At 36.4% G+C, this 16,200-nt stretch overlaps 1 protein-coding gene across 1 annotated transcript in view; it reads left to right on the top strand.

The window, feature by feature from the left end:
* The window catches only part of ANAPC5 (anaphase promoting complex subunit 5), a 99,998-nt gene that overhangs the window by 2,669 nt on the left and 81,129 nt on the right, over positions 1-16,200 (top strand). The window contains exons 2-5 of the mRNA XM_053701738.1: positions 2,833-2,912; positions 9,373-9,482; positions 10,486-10,702; positions 13,775-13,841. Coding sequence (XP_053557713.1) covers positions 2,833-2,912; positions 9,373-9,482; positions 10,486-10,702; positions 13,775-13,841 — 474 coding nt within the window. The remainder of the gene's footprint in view (positions 1-2,832; positions 2,913-9,372; positions 9,483-10,485; positions 10,703-13,774; positions 13,842-16,200) is intronic.

Here is a 16,200-nt window from a genome sequence, read left to right as displayed (position 1 = left end):
ATTTTATTACCTTATCTATTCTATATCCCACTGGGAGTGTAATTTCTTCTACTGGCTGTGTTAACACAGCTTGGCCTTGAGGCCAAAAACTTTCAAGATGGGTGGGGTTACCACAGGCTAAATAAACTATTTCAAATGCCAATATGAGGGTAATGGAAATACTTGTAAACAATTTAATACACCCCAGAAGGTAAAATTAATTATTGGGAACAAATTAAAGGGGAGACACTTTTTGAGTAAACTGTCCCTTTAACTCTCATGAGATTTCATAGTAGACTTCTGTTAAATGAATAGGGAAATAACATGAGTGTGCATGAAGCATGTGCCCTTGCAGGTCCCGGGACAGGCATACTGATTTGCTGCTTTACAATGGGGTTAGAATACTTAGGACATTTTGAGGTAAAATATCTTTCTTTTCTACATAGAGATGTTCAGGTGATACGTTTGGGTATCATGGCCCTTTAATGGATGGATGTGTGTGTGTGTATATATATATATATGTGTGTATATATATATATATATATATATATATATGTTTTTCTAATATTACATTTTTTTTGCTTTTCCTTTTGTTTCTATTCAAGAGAATGTAAATTTTGAGGCTAAAGTGCCCGGTTTTTAAAAATTAGATTAAAAACAGGGGCACTTTAAGTCATCAAAATTTACATTTCACTCGTGCTGGGAAAAAATACTTACCTTTTACACTTGACAGCCGCTCCAGCTTCCCCAGTGGCATGCGTGTCTCATTGAATCTCTTGCCTGTATAGATGCTTGTTCATGAGACACGCATCTGCATTGACGGCACAGAAACAGATAATACGATCTCTGCTACGATATTATGTATCACAGCAGAGATCGTATTTTATCGCATGCGCAATACAGGATGCTTCAAAAGTAGCACGCACGGATGACCACTTAAGAGCGGGTGGGACCACTCTTATTTCTGAAATAGACAAACCAGGAAATGAGCCGGTGGGCGGAGAATCAGTAAGTATGGTATGTCTTAAAAATAATAAATATAAAAAAAATAACAATGGATTTTTTTAAAAAAAGCTTAGCGACTACATTCAGGGTGATAATATGGATCAATGGCATTAAGATTTTTTATCAAAATTAATTTTTACTTTAAATGGGATTCAATTCAAAATAAGCTTTTTTTTTTTTTTTTTTTTTTTTTTTTTAAATCAAGTGATGTGAACCAAAAAATATATTTTGTGATTCAGACAGCGCATACAATTTAAAAAAAAAAAGTTTCAGATTTACTTTTATTATCAAATTTGCTTTGTTCCCTTGGTATTCGTTAAAGAGATACCTAGGTAGTTGTCTGACACACTACCTAGAAGGAAATAGTGCTGCCATCTAGTGCTCTTGCAAATGGTAACAATCTTGCACAACAGCTGCCATATAGTGCTCCAGAACTTACGTCCCTGCTTTTCAACAAAAGATACCAAGAGAGTGATGAAAATTAAAGTAAATTAGAAAGTAGTTTAATATTATATGCTCTATCTCAATGTTGAAATAAAACACATTGGGTTTCATGCCCCTTTTAACTATATGTATAAGCTAATTTGCAAGAATGTTCATTAGAAAGATGTTTTTAAATACTTGTTTTAGTTGTTCTATAAGTAAATAATAGTGCAACACACAATTTCTGCATGGTCCTGGATCCTAGCTTTGGAATCAACCAGGCTACCAAACTAGGTGCCAAACCATGCTAGATATACTCGCGATACCACATCAAACCTATATTAGTGAGAAATGCCTCAACCAGAAAGGAGCCCAAAAGTTAGGGAAAAACCCCAAGACTGTTATAATCAATTCAAATTGTTGTGTAAAGTCTTTTATATAGCTTAATTTATAGACCATTTTATTGGTCTTTAAGAGATATGGTCAACTTATATGGAGATCTCTTAAAAATAATAATAAAGTATGCAGTTTTATTTCTTTAAAGGGACACTGAACCCAAATTTTTTTCTTTCATGATTCAGATAGAGCATAACATTTTAAGCAACTTTCTAATTTACTCCTATTATCATTTTTTTTTCGTTCTCTTCCTATCTTTATTTTAAAAGCAGGAATGTAAATCTTAGCAGCCAGCCCATTTTAGGTTCAGCACCATGGATAGCGCTTGCTTATTGGAGGCTTACATTTACCCACCAATAAGCAAGCATAACCTAGGTTCTCAATCAAAAGCGGGCCGGCTCCTATGCATCACATTCCTGCTTTTTAAATAAAGATAGCAAGAGAACAAAGAAAAATTGATAATAGGAGTAAATTAGAAAGTTGCTTAATCTCTATCTGAATCATAATGCTCTATCTAAAAATTGGGTTTAGTGTCCCTTTAACCTTCTGTGGGCAAAATCTCCTCGCTCAGGTGAGATATTCTAAGAAGTCTCATCGGTACAATAATTTAGAGAGACAAATTTTATCTTGAAAAATATTTTGTTGCTATGCAGTGTTCTTTATGTGAAACAAAGACTCCTACATTACAATACATAGGTCTAAAAAAAAGTGTGATTTCTCTCCATGTCTGCGAGGTTGTGATTGTCAGGCCCTGTATGAGAGAGAGAACATTTAAAGACCATAAGAACAATAAATTGTATCACAGCAAATATAAAAGGGAAATATTTTTTGATTCACCAACTTTAATGTGGACATTCACTACATTTTTAGCTTTCTTTCAAAATCAAATACTTAGAACTATACCTTTCTTGTTTAGAAGTAAAATATACTTTAACATATGCCTCTTTGTGGAACCTTGTGTGTTTTTTAAACAAATCTTTTATTAAATCTTATACATTGATGTTAAATATTTAATTTTGAATCTTCTAGGGCCCAGATATGACACTTTCAAAGTTACTCAAGATTATTGAGCAGTGTTGTCCAGGTTGTGCAAGTTCAGTGCAAATCAGGTATTGTATTTTTTTCAAAAGTTTCTGGCATATTTTTCTACATAAACATACACAACTTGAAAATATAATTGTGTATATATACTAGGTTTGCCCAATGTTATTGATATTTTAAATATTTTTTTTTTTACCAGCTATATATGTTATGCTGGAAATAACTTACAATTGCAAGTTAGTAAGACTATTTGTCAACAACATGTAAGCTGTGTCAGGTTACTTTATTTGCGTCAAGAGCGGAAAAAGGACAGACTTTAGGACCCCACGCTTTCTAGTTCTGCTTTTTATTTATATATCTTTTTTTATTATAATTTTTATTGAGGGTACAAAGAAAAAAAACATACCTTCACATGACAAGGGTGACAAAATAATACTAAAGGAAAAATAAAATTGTCAGTGCAATATACATAGATATAAATACACGTCTATCTCTATAATAACTATGTTAAAGTATAAGAGGCTACCTCTGTATAGTAAAGCTGAAAACTATATAGCAAAATGGAGTTCTAAAACTACTTGCGCAATGAATTATAGTATTTTTATGCTAACAGTTACCAGCTAGTAGTGTAATGTACTGTATGAACAGCACAAAAGAAAAAGTAAACATAGGTCACCTCAAATAATACATCTTAAACTGTATAATATTAGAAGCTATAAGTAACAACCTCATTATTTTTTTTATTTTTTTTATAATTTGCTCATTCTCTTCAATATCACGGGCCTCTCTTGGACTGCAATAACACAAGTAATTCAAAGAGTTAATTGGAGGAGAAGGATGTTAACATAAGTATTTTAATTACAAGTATCTCATCCTCCTCGATATCAGAGGCCTCTTTTGGTTCTCAAATCACAATAAAAGAGAAAAAAATTAAATGGGGGGGAGGATTTTAACATTAGTATCTTATACGATAAGAATAAAATGAGCCACTCTTGGACTCCGAGTATATCAAAAAGGATCACTCTTGGACCCATGAAAATTGTAGTTCACAAATATCAAATAACAGATGATTTAAACTACTTAGGAAACAAGCTGAGGTAATATAGACTCCAGCTTTGACAGGCATAGAAATGATCATTTAAGCCCCCCAAGGAAGACACATTTTTACTCCATGATCTAAAATGTAAATGTAGTTGATACTCATGAGTACAATTTTAAAGAAGCACATTTTACATAGAGTCAAAGATGCATTTGACAGTGACTGAGTATGTGTAAATCCCAGGCTGCCAAGAATTATAAGGGCATAGTGAAATCTGCTGTCCATGCTTTTATATTTTAAACTTTAAAGGGACAGTCTACACCAGAATTTTTATTGTTTTAAAAGATAATCGCTTTTTTACCCATTCCCCAGTTTTGCATACCCAACACAGTTATATTTATATACTTTTTACCTCTATGATTATCTTGTATCTAATCCCCTGCAAACTGCCCCCTTATTTCAGTTCTTTTGACTGACTTGCATTTTAGCTAATCAGTGCTGGCTCCCAGGTAACTCCACGTGCATAAGCATAGTGTTATCTATATGACACACATGAACTAACACTCTAGTAGTGAAAAACTGTTAAAATGCATTCTGAAAAGAGGTGGCCTTCAAGGTCTAAGAAATTAGCATATGAACCTCCTAGGTTTAGCTTTCAACTAAGAATTACAAGAGAACAAAACAAAATTGGTGATAAAAGTAAATTGGAAAATTGTTTAAAATTACATGCCCTATCTGAATCATGAAAGTTTATTTTGGACTAGACTGTCCCTTTAAGGATATTAACAATAATTATATTTAATCTATGTATGCAACTGAAGTAACTTTACCTTATTAAACACAGAACTTAAAGGGACATTAAACACAGTTTCATTGTTGAAATTAAAATCACTGCAATATGTATTATTCATCTATATAAATAGATTTAACTTTTTTTTTTTTTTTTTTAAACGTAATTTGTGAAGTGTCCAATACCTCCTGTCTCAGCCATACAAGAAAGCTGTGGTCTCTACAGGAAGCTTATTTAGCATGATGTCATAAAACTTCCAGAGTTAGTTTAGTATTATGTGAATAGACTAGATCAGGGGTTGCCAACCTTTCGGACATTTTTAATCCCGTGGACCACTAGCATTTTTTTTTTTTTTTAAAAGGTACAAACCTCTCTGATGTGTGTGTGTGTGTGTGTGTGTGTGTGTATATATATATATATATATATATATATATATATATATATATATATATATATATATATATACACACACACACATACTGTATGTAACAAGTATGATCATAGCTACGTTTACATTATTTATATATTTACACACTTGTAAGAATTATATTTTGGAATTAAAGGGACATTAAAAATTAAAAAAAAAATATTTCATGGTTCAGATAGAGAATACAATTTTAAACAACTTTCCAATTTACTTCTATTTAATTTGCTTCCTTCTCTTGTTATCCTTTGCAGAAAGGTTTATCTAGGCAAGCTCAGGGACAGCAGAGAACCTAGGTTCTAGCTGTTAATTGGTGGCTGCATATATATATATATATATTGATTGTAATTGGCTCACCCATGTGTTCAGTTAGAAACCATTAGTGCATTGCTGCTCCTTTAACAAATGATACCAAGAGAATAAAACAGATTAGATAATAGAAGTAAATTAGAAAGTTGTTTAAAATTGTAAGTTGTATCTGAATCATGAAAGACATTTTTTAGGTTTCATGTCCCTTTAACTATTAGGTCTTTAGATCAGCAACAACTTGCTAATTCCCTTAAACCGCTCCTCTCATCCTTCTCCTCCTTTTCCTGCCCTGAACAATCTATCTGCCACTATAATTCCACCCTTATATCTGTCCTTGACAATCTCGCCCCTCTTACCACTGCTCGGAAATCACACACTCATCCCCAGCCCCGGCATACTCCTCTGACACGGTACCTACGTAGATGTTCCCGTACTGCTGAACGGCATTGGAGAAAATCACGGAGTTCATCTGATTTTCTTCATTACAAATTCATCTTGAACTCCTACTAATCTGCCCTTAATCTTCACAAGCAACACTACTTCTCTACTCTTATCTCTAATCTTTCTTCAAACCCAAAACGTCTGTTCTCCACTTTCAATACTCTCCTCCGCCCTCCCCCACTTCCTAATACAACTTCTCTGTCAGCTCAAGACTTTGCCAGTCACTTCATTAACAAAATTGATTCCATCAGACATGAAATCAGCTCTCAACATAATTCCATTCTCTCCCCCCCTCAAATGCTCTCACTCAACCACAACCATCATAACCTGAAACTTAGTTCATTCTCCCCTGTTACTGAGTAAGCAGTTTCAGCACTTATACTGCACTCTCATCTCACTACCTGTCCCCTTGACCCTAGCCCCTCACAGCTGCTCCCCTCTCTCTCTGCTACCCTCACCCCTATACTCACACACATTTTCAACCTCTCCCTCAGCACTGGTACATTTCCCTCATCGATGAAACATGCACTGGTCACACCTATCCTCAAAAAACCTTCCCTTGATCCTACCTCCCCATCCAACTACCGCCCTATTTCCCTCCTCCCTCTTGCTTCAAAGCTTCTCGAAAAACTAGTATATGCACGCCTATCCCATTTCCTTACGTTAAACTCCCTTCTTGACCCGCTGCAATCTGGATTTCGTCCCTCTCACTCCACAGAGACAGCTATTGTTAAGGTCACCAACGACCTACTTACAGCTAAATCAAAAGGCCACTTCTCTCTGCTTATCCTCCTTGATCTGTCCGCAGCCTTTGACACTGTCGACCACCCTCTTTTGCTCCAAACCCTCCAATCCTTCGGCATCTGTGACACAGCCCTTTCGTGGCTCTCTTCCTACCTGTCAAACCGTATCTTCAGTGTAGCCTTCTCTGGGGCCTCCTCTGCCCCGTCACCACTTTCTGTCTGAGTACCGCAAGGCTCTGTCCTCGGTCCCCTTCTCTTCTCAATCTATACGTCATCACTAGGTTCCCTAATTAAGTCCCACGGTTTCCAATATCATTTGTATGCCGATGACACCCAAATCTACTTCTCTGCACCAGAACTATCTCCTTACTTGCTAACCCATGTTACTAACTGTCTTTCTCACATCTCTTCCTGGATGTCCTCTCACCACCTCAAGCTAAATCTCTCCAAAACTGAGCTCCTCATTTTCCCCCCTTCTTCCAAAATCTCCACCCAAAATATCTCTAACTGTCGACAACTCCATCATTACCCCTACCCCGCATGCCCGATGTCTCGGGGTCACATTTGACTCAGATCTTTCCTTCACTCTCACATTCAGTCCTTGGCTACAGCTTGCCGCTTCCACCTTAAAAACATCTCTAAAATTAGACACTTCCTTACACAAGACACAACTAAGATTTTAATCCACTCTCTCATTCTTTCCCGCCTTGATTACTGCAACTCTGTCCTCTCTGGTCTCCCCACCTGCCGCCTAGCTCCTTTACAATCCATAATGAATGCCTCTGCCAGACTCATCTTCCTTACACGTCGCTCTTCATCTGCTGCGCCTCTCTGCTAATCCCTTCACTGGCTTCCTCTTGCCTCTAGGATCAAACGCAAAACTCTCACTCTTACATACAAAGCCCTCAACTGCACTGCTCCCCCCTACATCTCAGACCTTGTCTCCAGATACTCTCCCTCCCGTCCCCTTCGCTCTGCTCATGACCTCCTACTCTCCTCCTCTCTTGTCACCTCATCACACTCCCGTTTACAGGACTTCTCCAGACTGGCTCCCATCTTGTGGAACTCTCTGCCTCACTCCACAAGACTCTCTTCTAGTTTTAAAAGCTTCAAGTGCTCCCTAAAGACTCTACTGTTCAGGGACGCATACAACCTACGCTAACCTTTCCTAATACCAGTTCCTCTCCTCCACTGCAATCCCCTGAACCCCCTTAGCATGTAAGCCTAAGAGTCCAGCTGTTTGTAGATCACCTTCTTAAGAGCTGACTACAACAGTGCAACTCTTGGCAGGGCCCTCTACCCTATAATTGTTTTGTTGTACTTCCCCCTTTGTTTATAGCGCTGCGGAATCTGTTGGCGCTCTACAAATAACCGATAATAATAACTGAAAGAGAGAACTGAGAGAATACTTCCAAATGACAGATGAAGGGTGAGGGCCAACTTTTGAGCTGGAAACAGAGAGGCAGAAAGTGGGAAAAAAAGAATTATGTTTAAAAGGACAACAAGACTTCCAAGTTACCTCCCCAGTTAGGAATTATTCAAAACTACTTATGATCATGGACAGACATTGGAGTCATAAATTAAGTTTATATCAGAAAGCTCGCAATATGGATGTGAGCTAACAATGACTGATGTTACTGGCAATTACTATAATACTGGTGGGATATGGCTGATCTGCTGGATGGCAATTACTGGAATTCAGGTGGAATGGCTTTGTGTGCGGGAAAATTCTTAGAATGAAAAATAATATTTAATAAAAAAAAAAAAAGAAGATGGAGGGGAGGAAGACAAACGGTGATATAAGTCCATCTGAAGATATTGGGAAAACTACTACAAAGAGACAGGTAAAGGGAAGAAAATAAATGAAATATGAGATATATATATATATATATTTTTTTAAAGATTTTCTTTTTTTATATACTTTAATTCTACTATTTCAAGCAAAACTATACCAACCTCTACTGGCTTTAGAATGGAAGCATCTTCCTCTGAGCAGCGCACCGGATTGGAGGAGTTAAAATGCATTGTAATTTAACTCCTCCGTCGGTTTTCACTGATGTCCAGCCAGGCATTGTAGAAAGTTGCGACGTGACGGGGGTGACAACATCAGAGGAAATTAATTCCTGCTTGATGGTGTCACAGACCACCAACATCTTTTCGCGGACCACTGGTTGGTGACCTCTGGACTAGATAAACAAGGAGTCAAATTTGCTCATGCTCAGAACTGACACAAGTTTTGCACAACCAACACGGTTATATTAATACACTTTTTAACTCTATTACCTTGTATCTAAGCATCTGCAGACATATTTCAGTTCTTTTGACAGACATACATTTTGGCCAATCAGTGCTGACTCCCAGGTAACTAGAAGCACAATATTATCTTTATGGCACACATGAACTAGCGCTGTCTAGCTGTTAAAAACTGTCAAAATGTCTTCAAAGGTAATTTTACTAGACTGTCCCTTTAAGTTTAAAAAATGTCTTCACTCATTGCATTGAGGGCAGGGGCTACAGTGAGACATTCTAAGTGCTAATTTTGCAAGAAAACAAGTAAGCACTGTTTTTTTATACAATCTGTTTCTTTTTATGATTTAATGTATTTGTTTTTACCAAAGGACCACTGTTTAATATTTATTCCATAAAGCATTATTGATTTTGCCTCAATTCCTGTAATGCACATCAGTACACTTTAGTTTATGTGTAGGACAAAATGTAACCTGATGCAAATGAGACCATGACCTTTTTTCTATCTACCTCTGATTTGTATTCCCTTTTTAAGGATAAAACTGATGGCTGAGCAAGGGCTAAAGGACATGGAGCAGTTTTTTGATGATCTTGATGACTTTTACTGTGGTACAGATCATGAGGTGAACAAAACGAGCGTTGTTGGTATGTTATTTTAAAGCAATATCTTACTGGGGGAAATGATAGAAGGTTTAAAAATACTAGAGAGAAGCATGCGTCATGATTCAGATTTATGCACTTGTAAACAACTTTCTTATTTACTTCTGTTATCTAATTTACTTTATTCTCTTTGTATCCTTTGTTGAAAAGCATACATAGGTAGGTTCGGGAGCAGCAATGCATTTGGGAGCTAATTGACCAATTTGCTCAGCTAGCTCCCAAATTGTATGCTCTGACTGATGAAAGAAAGAATTTGGGTTTTATGTCCCTTTTTTAAAAGGACATTAAACACTAAATACATTTCATACACCTTTTTCTAATCATGGGTGCGGCCATTATGAAACCTCTGTTACACTCGGGTATCTGAAGAAGAGCTTTCAGTGTCCCATTGTATTGCTAAACTAAACTTTTTTTTTTTTAAACACTTGTCAAGTGGTCAGTAAAATTACAGTTACAGGTATACCCCGCTCATACAGCGGGTTAGGGACCGGAGCCCCGCTGTAAAGTGAAAACCGCCTTAAAGTGAAACAAGGCAATTTTAGCTTTGTTTTCACTTGCTAGTGTTTAAAAACTTGAAAACATGTTTGAACTAACAAATATTAGGGGTGCAATAGCGCTACATTTAGTTTAACACTCAAACAGCACAGTATTCAATTAGTATTCAATAAATGCTGTACCTGTAAAACAGTGACAATTACTGTAGTAAAATTTGCCAGACTATAGCACTAAGACACAGATTGCACTGTAATGCTGTAAACAGAGTGAACTGCGCAAAATGGTGCCAGTTACTTTTCTCGCAATCTCACAAAGATTACAGCACTGTTCAAAATCCATGGAGGTTGAACTTCAGCTCCACAAAGCGTAAAGTGAAGCGCTGTAAAGTGAGGTATACCTGTACTTTATCTGATTTAAAAAAACACTTGAATGAATTAAATCATTCTGTTTTCTTTCTTTTTGATGTATGGATTCATCTCGTATTACATTATAGGGCTGTACCTTCGGCATATGTTCTTGGCGTATAATAAGCTTTCGTTCAGTCAGGTGTACAAACTGTATACATCACTGCAGCAGTATTTTCAGAGTGAGAAAAGCACAACAGATTTGAAGAAAGAAAATGATGAGGCAGATATGGACCTGACAAATAGCGATGATGATGATGATAGTGAACGAAAGCTGGAGAAGGAAGACCTTGATTTCCCTATTAGGTAAATAGGTTCTTCATTAACATGCTGTTTCCTCCTTTTTTTTTTTTTTTAAATAATCATTTTTATTGAGGTTAATATAAAAATATATAGACAAAAAAAAAAGCATATAGTAAAAACACAACTTGAAATACACATGCTAACATTCCACATTAAAGGGATAGGAAAATCAAAATAAACTTGCATGATTCAGATAGAGTATGTAATTTTAAGACACTTAGCTTCCCTTCTGTTTTCAAATGTGCTTTTTGTTTTCTTGGTATCCCTTGTTGAAAAAATAATACGCACATATCCTACACTAGTGGGAGCTAGTTGCTAATTGGTGCCTGCACTCATTTGTCTCTTGTGATTGGCTAACTAGATGTGTCCAGCTAGCTGCCAGTAGTGCAATGCTGTTCCTTCAGCAAAGGATAACAAGAGAATGAAGCAAATTTGATAATAGAAGAAGATTGTAAAGTTGTTTAAAATTGTATGTTCTATCCGAATCATGAAAGAAAATTTTGGGGTTGCCTGTCCCTTTAAGCAAAAAACATAAAAAATATGCTGCCTGTAATAAATAATACAGCAATGAAAATCTCAGCAACCTCTTTTTTTAATATGATTAATTTGATAAACCTTCGTAATATACTTCAGAAGGTATAACTGTAAATACGAGAACACTCTTGGGTCCCATGGATATTAGCTATTTATAGGTTTTGAAACGAACATAAACAGATGGAATATGTAGAACACAGCTCTTAATATGAGAATATCATGGTGCACTTATGATACATCAACAGATATGAAAAAAAAGAGCTAGGCCGGAATATAGATATGCACTAGCATTGAAAATGGCCAAGTTGCTTACAAGATTCACAAATCTAGGAAATATCCTTGGGATCCATCTCTATAATCGCATACACACGATTACCAAAACTGAGAAATATATCAACTTTAACCAATAGTTGTGCATGAAGGTTGATACTGAAGTGTATCACAGGATTTAAGGAAATATAAAGTTACTACGAATAAAGTTGAGGCATCCAACATTTAAAGGGACATGAAACCCAACATTTTTCTTTTATGATTCAGATAGAGCATATAATTAAAAAAAAACAATAAAACTTTCACTATTAGGTTCCTCCTTCCCTCTTGAGCAGGTTACCAGGAGTTCATCTTATAGGGCAACATCTAAGTAGTACATCAGTAAGAATGGTCCCGGTGTAGTCTCAGTGCAGCTGATAGTAGTGGCATAAGAAACGTCGACTGTATTAAAGTTTGTGTGTCTCACTTTTTGTGTGGCAATTTGCATGGGGAGTAGTTTTTCTCTAGCGCACCCCACTCTCATTCAGATCCATGTTGGTGTAAGACTCTTCCTTGAAAACTGTCTTGTCTGATGTGGAGTGTTGTGCAGTATACGATCACTGCTTGCCACCTCATCAGTCTTACTCCAGGTGGAGATATCTGAACATCATTATGAGGATTAAAATTTATATCAAAACAGTGATCAAATAACAAATGCGATCTGGCGAAATATTCCCCTATATGTACATATAATTTCTCCTGCAATTATTGTATAGTTAACGCAATAATCTTGAAAGTGTGTCATTTCTGTGTTCATCTGCACTAATTTAGTAGTTACTTTCGAGCTACAGAACCTCTCAGTGAGAGGGGGGTAGGATCAGAGGTTAGGATCAGAGGTTACCTGCTCCATTCCTTTAGAAGACAGGGTCCCGCCTATGACTGTACTTTTTACGAGAGAGTGCAGTATCTTGCCATATTAAATACATCTTCTCGGCTGCAGGTGTTTAGCAAACTATTTCTGCACTTCATTGTGCCTGGAGCCAAAGATATTTTCTGGTTTTACGCACTTATTTCCCAAGCCCACAAAGACGACGTCTCAGAATTTCACCCCATTAAGGCTGTTTTATATCTAAAACAGTTATAACGTTTACATTCCAAGCTTCTGTGCATGTCTTAAGAACTAGATATCTAAAATGTTTTGCAAAAAGTGCTGCTTAAAGGGACAGTCAAGTCCAAAAAAACCTTTCATGATTTAAATAGGAAATGTAATTTTAAACAACTTTCAAATTTACTTTTATCACCAATTTTGCTTTTTTTGCTTGGTATTCTTAGTTGAAAGCTAAACCTAGCAGGTTCATATGCTAATTTCTTAGACCTTGACGACTGCCTCTAATCCGAATGCATTTTGACCACTAGAGGGAATTAGTTCATGTGTTTGATATAGATAACATTGAGCTTATGCACGTGAAGTTACCCTGGAGTGAGCACTAATTGGCTAAAATGCAAGTCTGTCAAAAGAACTGAAATAAGGGGGCAGTTTGCAGAGGCTTAGATACAAGGTAATCACAGAGGTAAAAAGTGTATTTCTATTACAGTGTTGGTTATGCAAAACTGGGGAATGGGTAATAAAGGGATTATCTTTCTTTTTAAACAACAAAAATTCTGGTGTTGACTGTCCCTTTAACAGTGCTCAATACATGTTCACGCTCATTAGCCTACTTAGGTATGTTTTCCAAAGATACCAATAGCACAGGGTAAACTTGGTAAAATAAGTGACTTTTTAAAAAAAACAAACAAAAAAAAACATTGTGAAACCATAAAGGTTCCGAGAAGGATTGGAGGATTTACGTTATAACGAGAGATTAGCCAAATGGGGTCTGTTAATTCTATAAAAGTGATCATAAAATGCTCTAATTAAAGCATTGTATTATTGAATTGATGCGTATTTCTTATACATGCAAAGGGCTTTAAACAAGGTTTGTAAGTTTGCACCCAGGCTTCTGAGAAGGGTACGTCAGTTTAGCCAATTAGGAGTGTAACCAACATTATTCTGCTCAGGAACGGCATGGGAGTGCACCTGGTGTGCATCCTAAATATGTGTTTAACCTGTATTAAAGCATATCTCACCAGAATGACTATTTAAAGACCTGGTAATTCTGTTTACCCAACTCATGAGAAACAATCTTTTTAAGATCACTGTATATGATTCTTCTTATTTTTTATTTTTTTAAATCCGTTGTTTCTAAAATGTTATAGATCTACTTTTACACTTTTTGTTTCTAATTTTCCTAGAGAAGAAGACCTGGCTTGCAGTGGACCTCTGTCCCAAAAACAAGCAGAGTATTTTCTCTCTCATCAGGTATGATCATTTGCTTGAATATGCACTGGCATAAGGGAATCCATCTTTAAAACTGATACGGGAAGCAAGAACATGGGGCATTGTGAAGCATATTTGCATATAATTCCCTGTTTCATTGGATACACTGCTGACATTTCTGTGGAGGGATGTGCAGGTTTTAATAATCCTAACCTTTTTACAAACCGGTTTCAGTGTTCTCCACAGAAAATGTTACCAGCCGGGTGGCATTATGAAGTAGTCGGGTGGCATTATGAAGTAGCTGGGTGGGGGCAGTGTTATATTTTCTAATATTATATAATTTTCTGCTATGCAAAGCACAAATTAATTGCATAATTTAACAAATATATTTAATGATAATTTGTGCAATAAAAATTAAGCATTTTTAATATTCGCTTATTTTAGCTTAATATTGGCTAAAATATTAGCCGTTTTTTCAGTAAAATCAGTTGGGAGGTGCACCCACTAGAAAGGTCCTGGGGAGAACAATGGTTTTGTCTATCTTAAATTTAAATAGCAAACCACAAAATGTAGTGGATCAACAATTTCATTTATGAACCGCATGGAATCCAATTAAGGACATGTCATAGATATATAGTTTATTTTATCATTTTTTTTTTTCCCCAAAATTTTTATTGAGGATATAACTTACATGTTTCCAAAAATAGAGTGCAAGACAAGTCAAAGTCATACATATCAGTCAATATATACATTGCCATTGCACTACAATAAATACAACAGAGTTACAAGGTATCAGAGAGAAAAATACGGATTAAAGCAAACTCTATGGTATGTTGCAGGTTAAATTGCTCAGCATATGCCTATATGTGGTTCCAAATAGGTACCGATTAACTGTAGTATCCTCAGTTTTAATTCTAGTTAAGGAAGGTACAGTAAACAAAGATAAACAAACGTAACCCCTGCTTGCATGTGTAAAGACTTATGGGCATACAATTCCTCCATTTAACATTAGCATGTATCAATAGAGGGATATAGTAGGGGTCACTCATGAATATTAAGTATGTAGGGCCACTTATGAACCCTTAATGGGTATATATAGTAATGTGATAATTGTGCAAGCAATGTGTGAATAGCTTAGATAGTAATCATGAAGCACAATATCAGAAATATTGTATACGGAAGTGGCACAAAAAAAAATATGCATTAGCAGTTAGAGTTGCGGTATAAGTGAGACAAACCGCGCACTTAGATCTCCTAGACTAGGAGGTTCCTTATGTGATGGGGGGGGAGGTGGTAGTATATGTAGATGTAACCGTGAAATAAAAAACATATGTAGAAATCACTTAATTAGAACACAGAAGGAAGAGAACTATCCAACTGATAATTACATTTTAACAGGATGAGCTTAACACATAGTAATATTGCTTAGGCCCTAGCTATTAAACAAACAATGCAGAGGGAAGTTAAATACAAATGTAGTATGCTATGAGAGAGCCACAGAATAAACAACATCAGAGTATATTGATAAATGTGATGGGAAAGGGGGGTATTCAGTATAAATACGCCATATAATGTGAGCAAAACATATATTGTGTGGAAGTAAGAGTTTGTCCCCTAGAGATTTGCTGGGCATCTTGATTGTTTGGGAAAATGAACCTTTTCAGTTTTGCTTATAGACCCCTATATCTTGGCTATCGTAGCAGTAGTTCAGCACAGGGACCAGTATTAATGTACATATCCAAACACATAATTAGGACTCATATATTTAAAAAAAGAAAAAAACATATAAGCATGACAATCCCTGGCAATCTAGGTTGTAACTATATGGGTGGAAAAATAGGGAATAGGTCCGCTGCAGGGCATGGGCCCTATGCCTTGCAGCATTGGACATAAAGTTCTGACAGTCCGTTAACAGATGTATAGGCATCTCAATCCCCATTCTGTCCTTTCATCTTCCATTCCCATCATGAATAACAGTTTGGCTCTAAAGGATGTATATACCATGAACTTGTTTGAACTATAAGAATATTTATCCACAAATCTAATAGAGATAGAAAAGTCACATTATGCACTCCTCAAAAACGTCCTCACTGCTAATCTGCTGCTAGGCAAATACAACAGTGGAGCGCAGTTCAATACCAAGTTTAGCCAATGCCTATTTTAAGGCTGGTCTGCGTTAAGGGTGGTAAGTGTCCCTGTAGTTGTTTAACTCCCAGCGAGTCATGCCGTGAAGTCTGGATGAGCCCGGGAAATGGTGAGTAAGTGCCAAGGGAACCATGTTCAAACAGATTTGTCAGACTACTGTTCCGCAATGGTGAGTGGGTCAGATAGTACCGTTTTTGTCCGGGAGGGATGGATGCCTGTGTGATTGATTTTGTCTCTAGGGCCATGCGGCACTCGC

The sequence above is a fragment of the Bombina bombina genome, chromosome 2 (genome assembly GCF_027579735.1).
Source record: "Bombina bombina isolate aBomBom1 chromosome 2, aBomBom1.pri, whole genome shotgun sequence".
Classification (NCBI taxonomy): Eukaryota; Metazoa; Chordata; class Amphibia; order Anura; family Bombinatoridae; genus Bombina; species Bombina bombina.
Note: the sequence above shows the minus strand (reverse complement) of the source record. Positions and strands in the feature narration are given on the sequence as shown.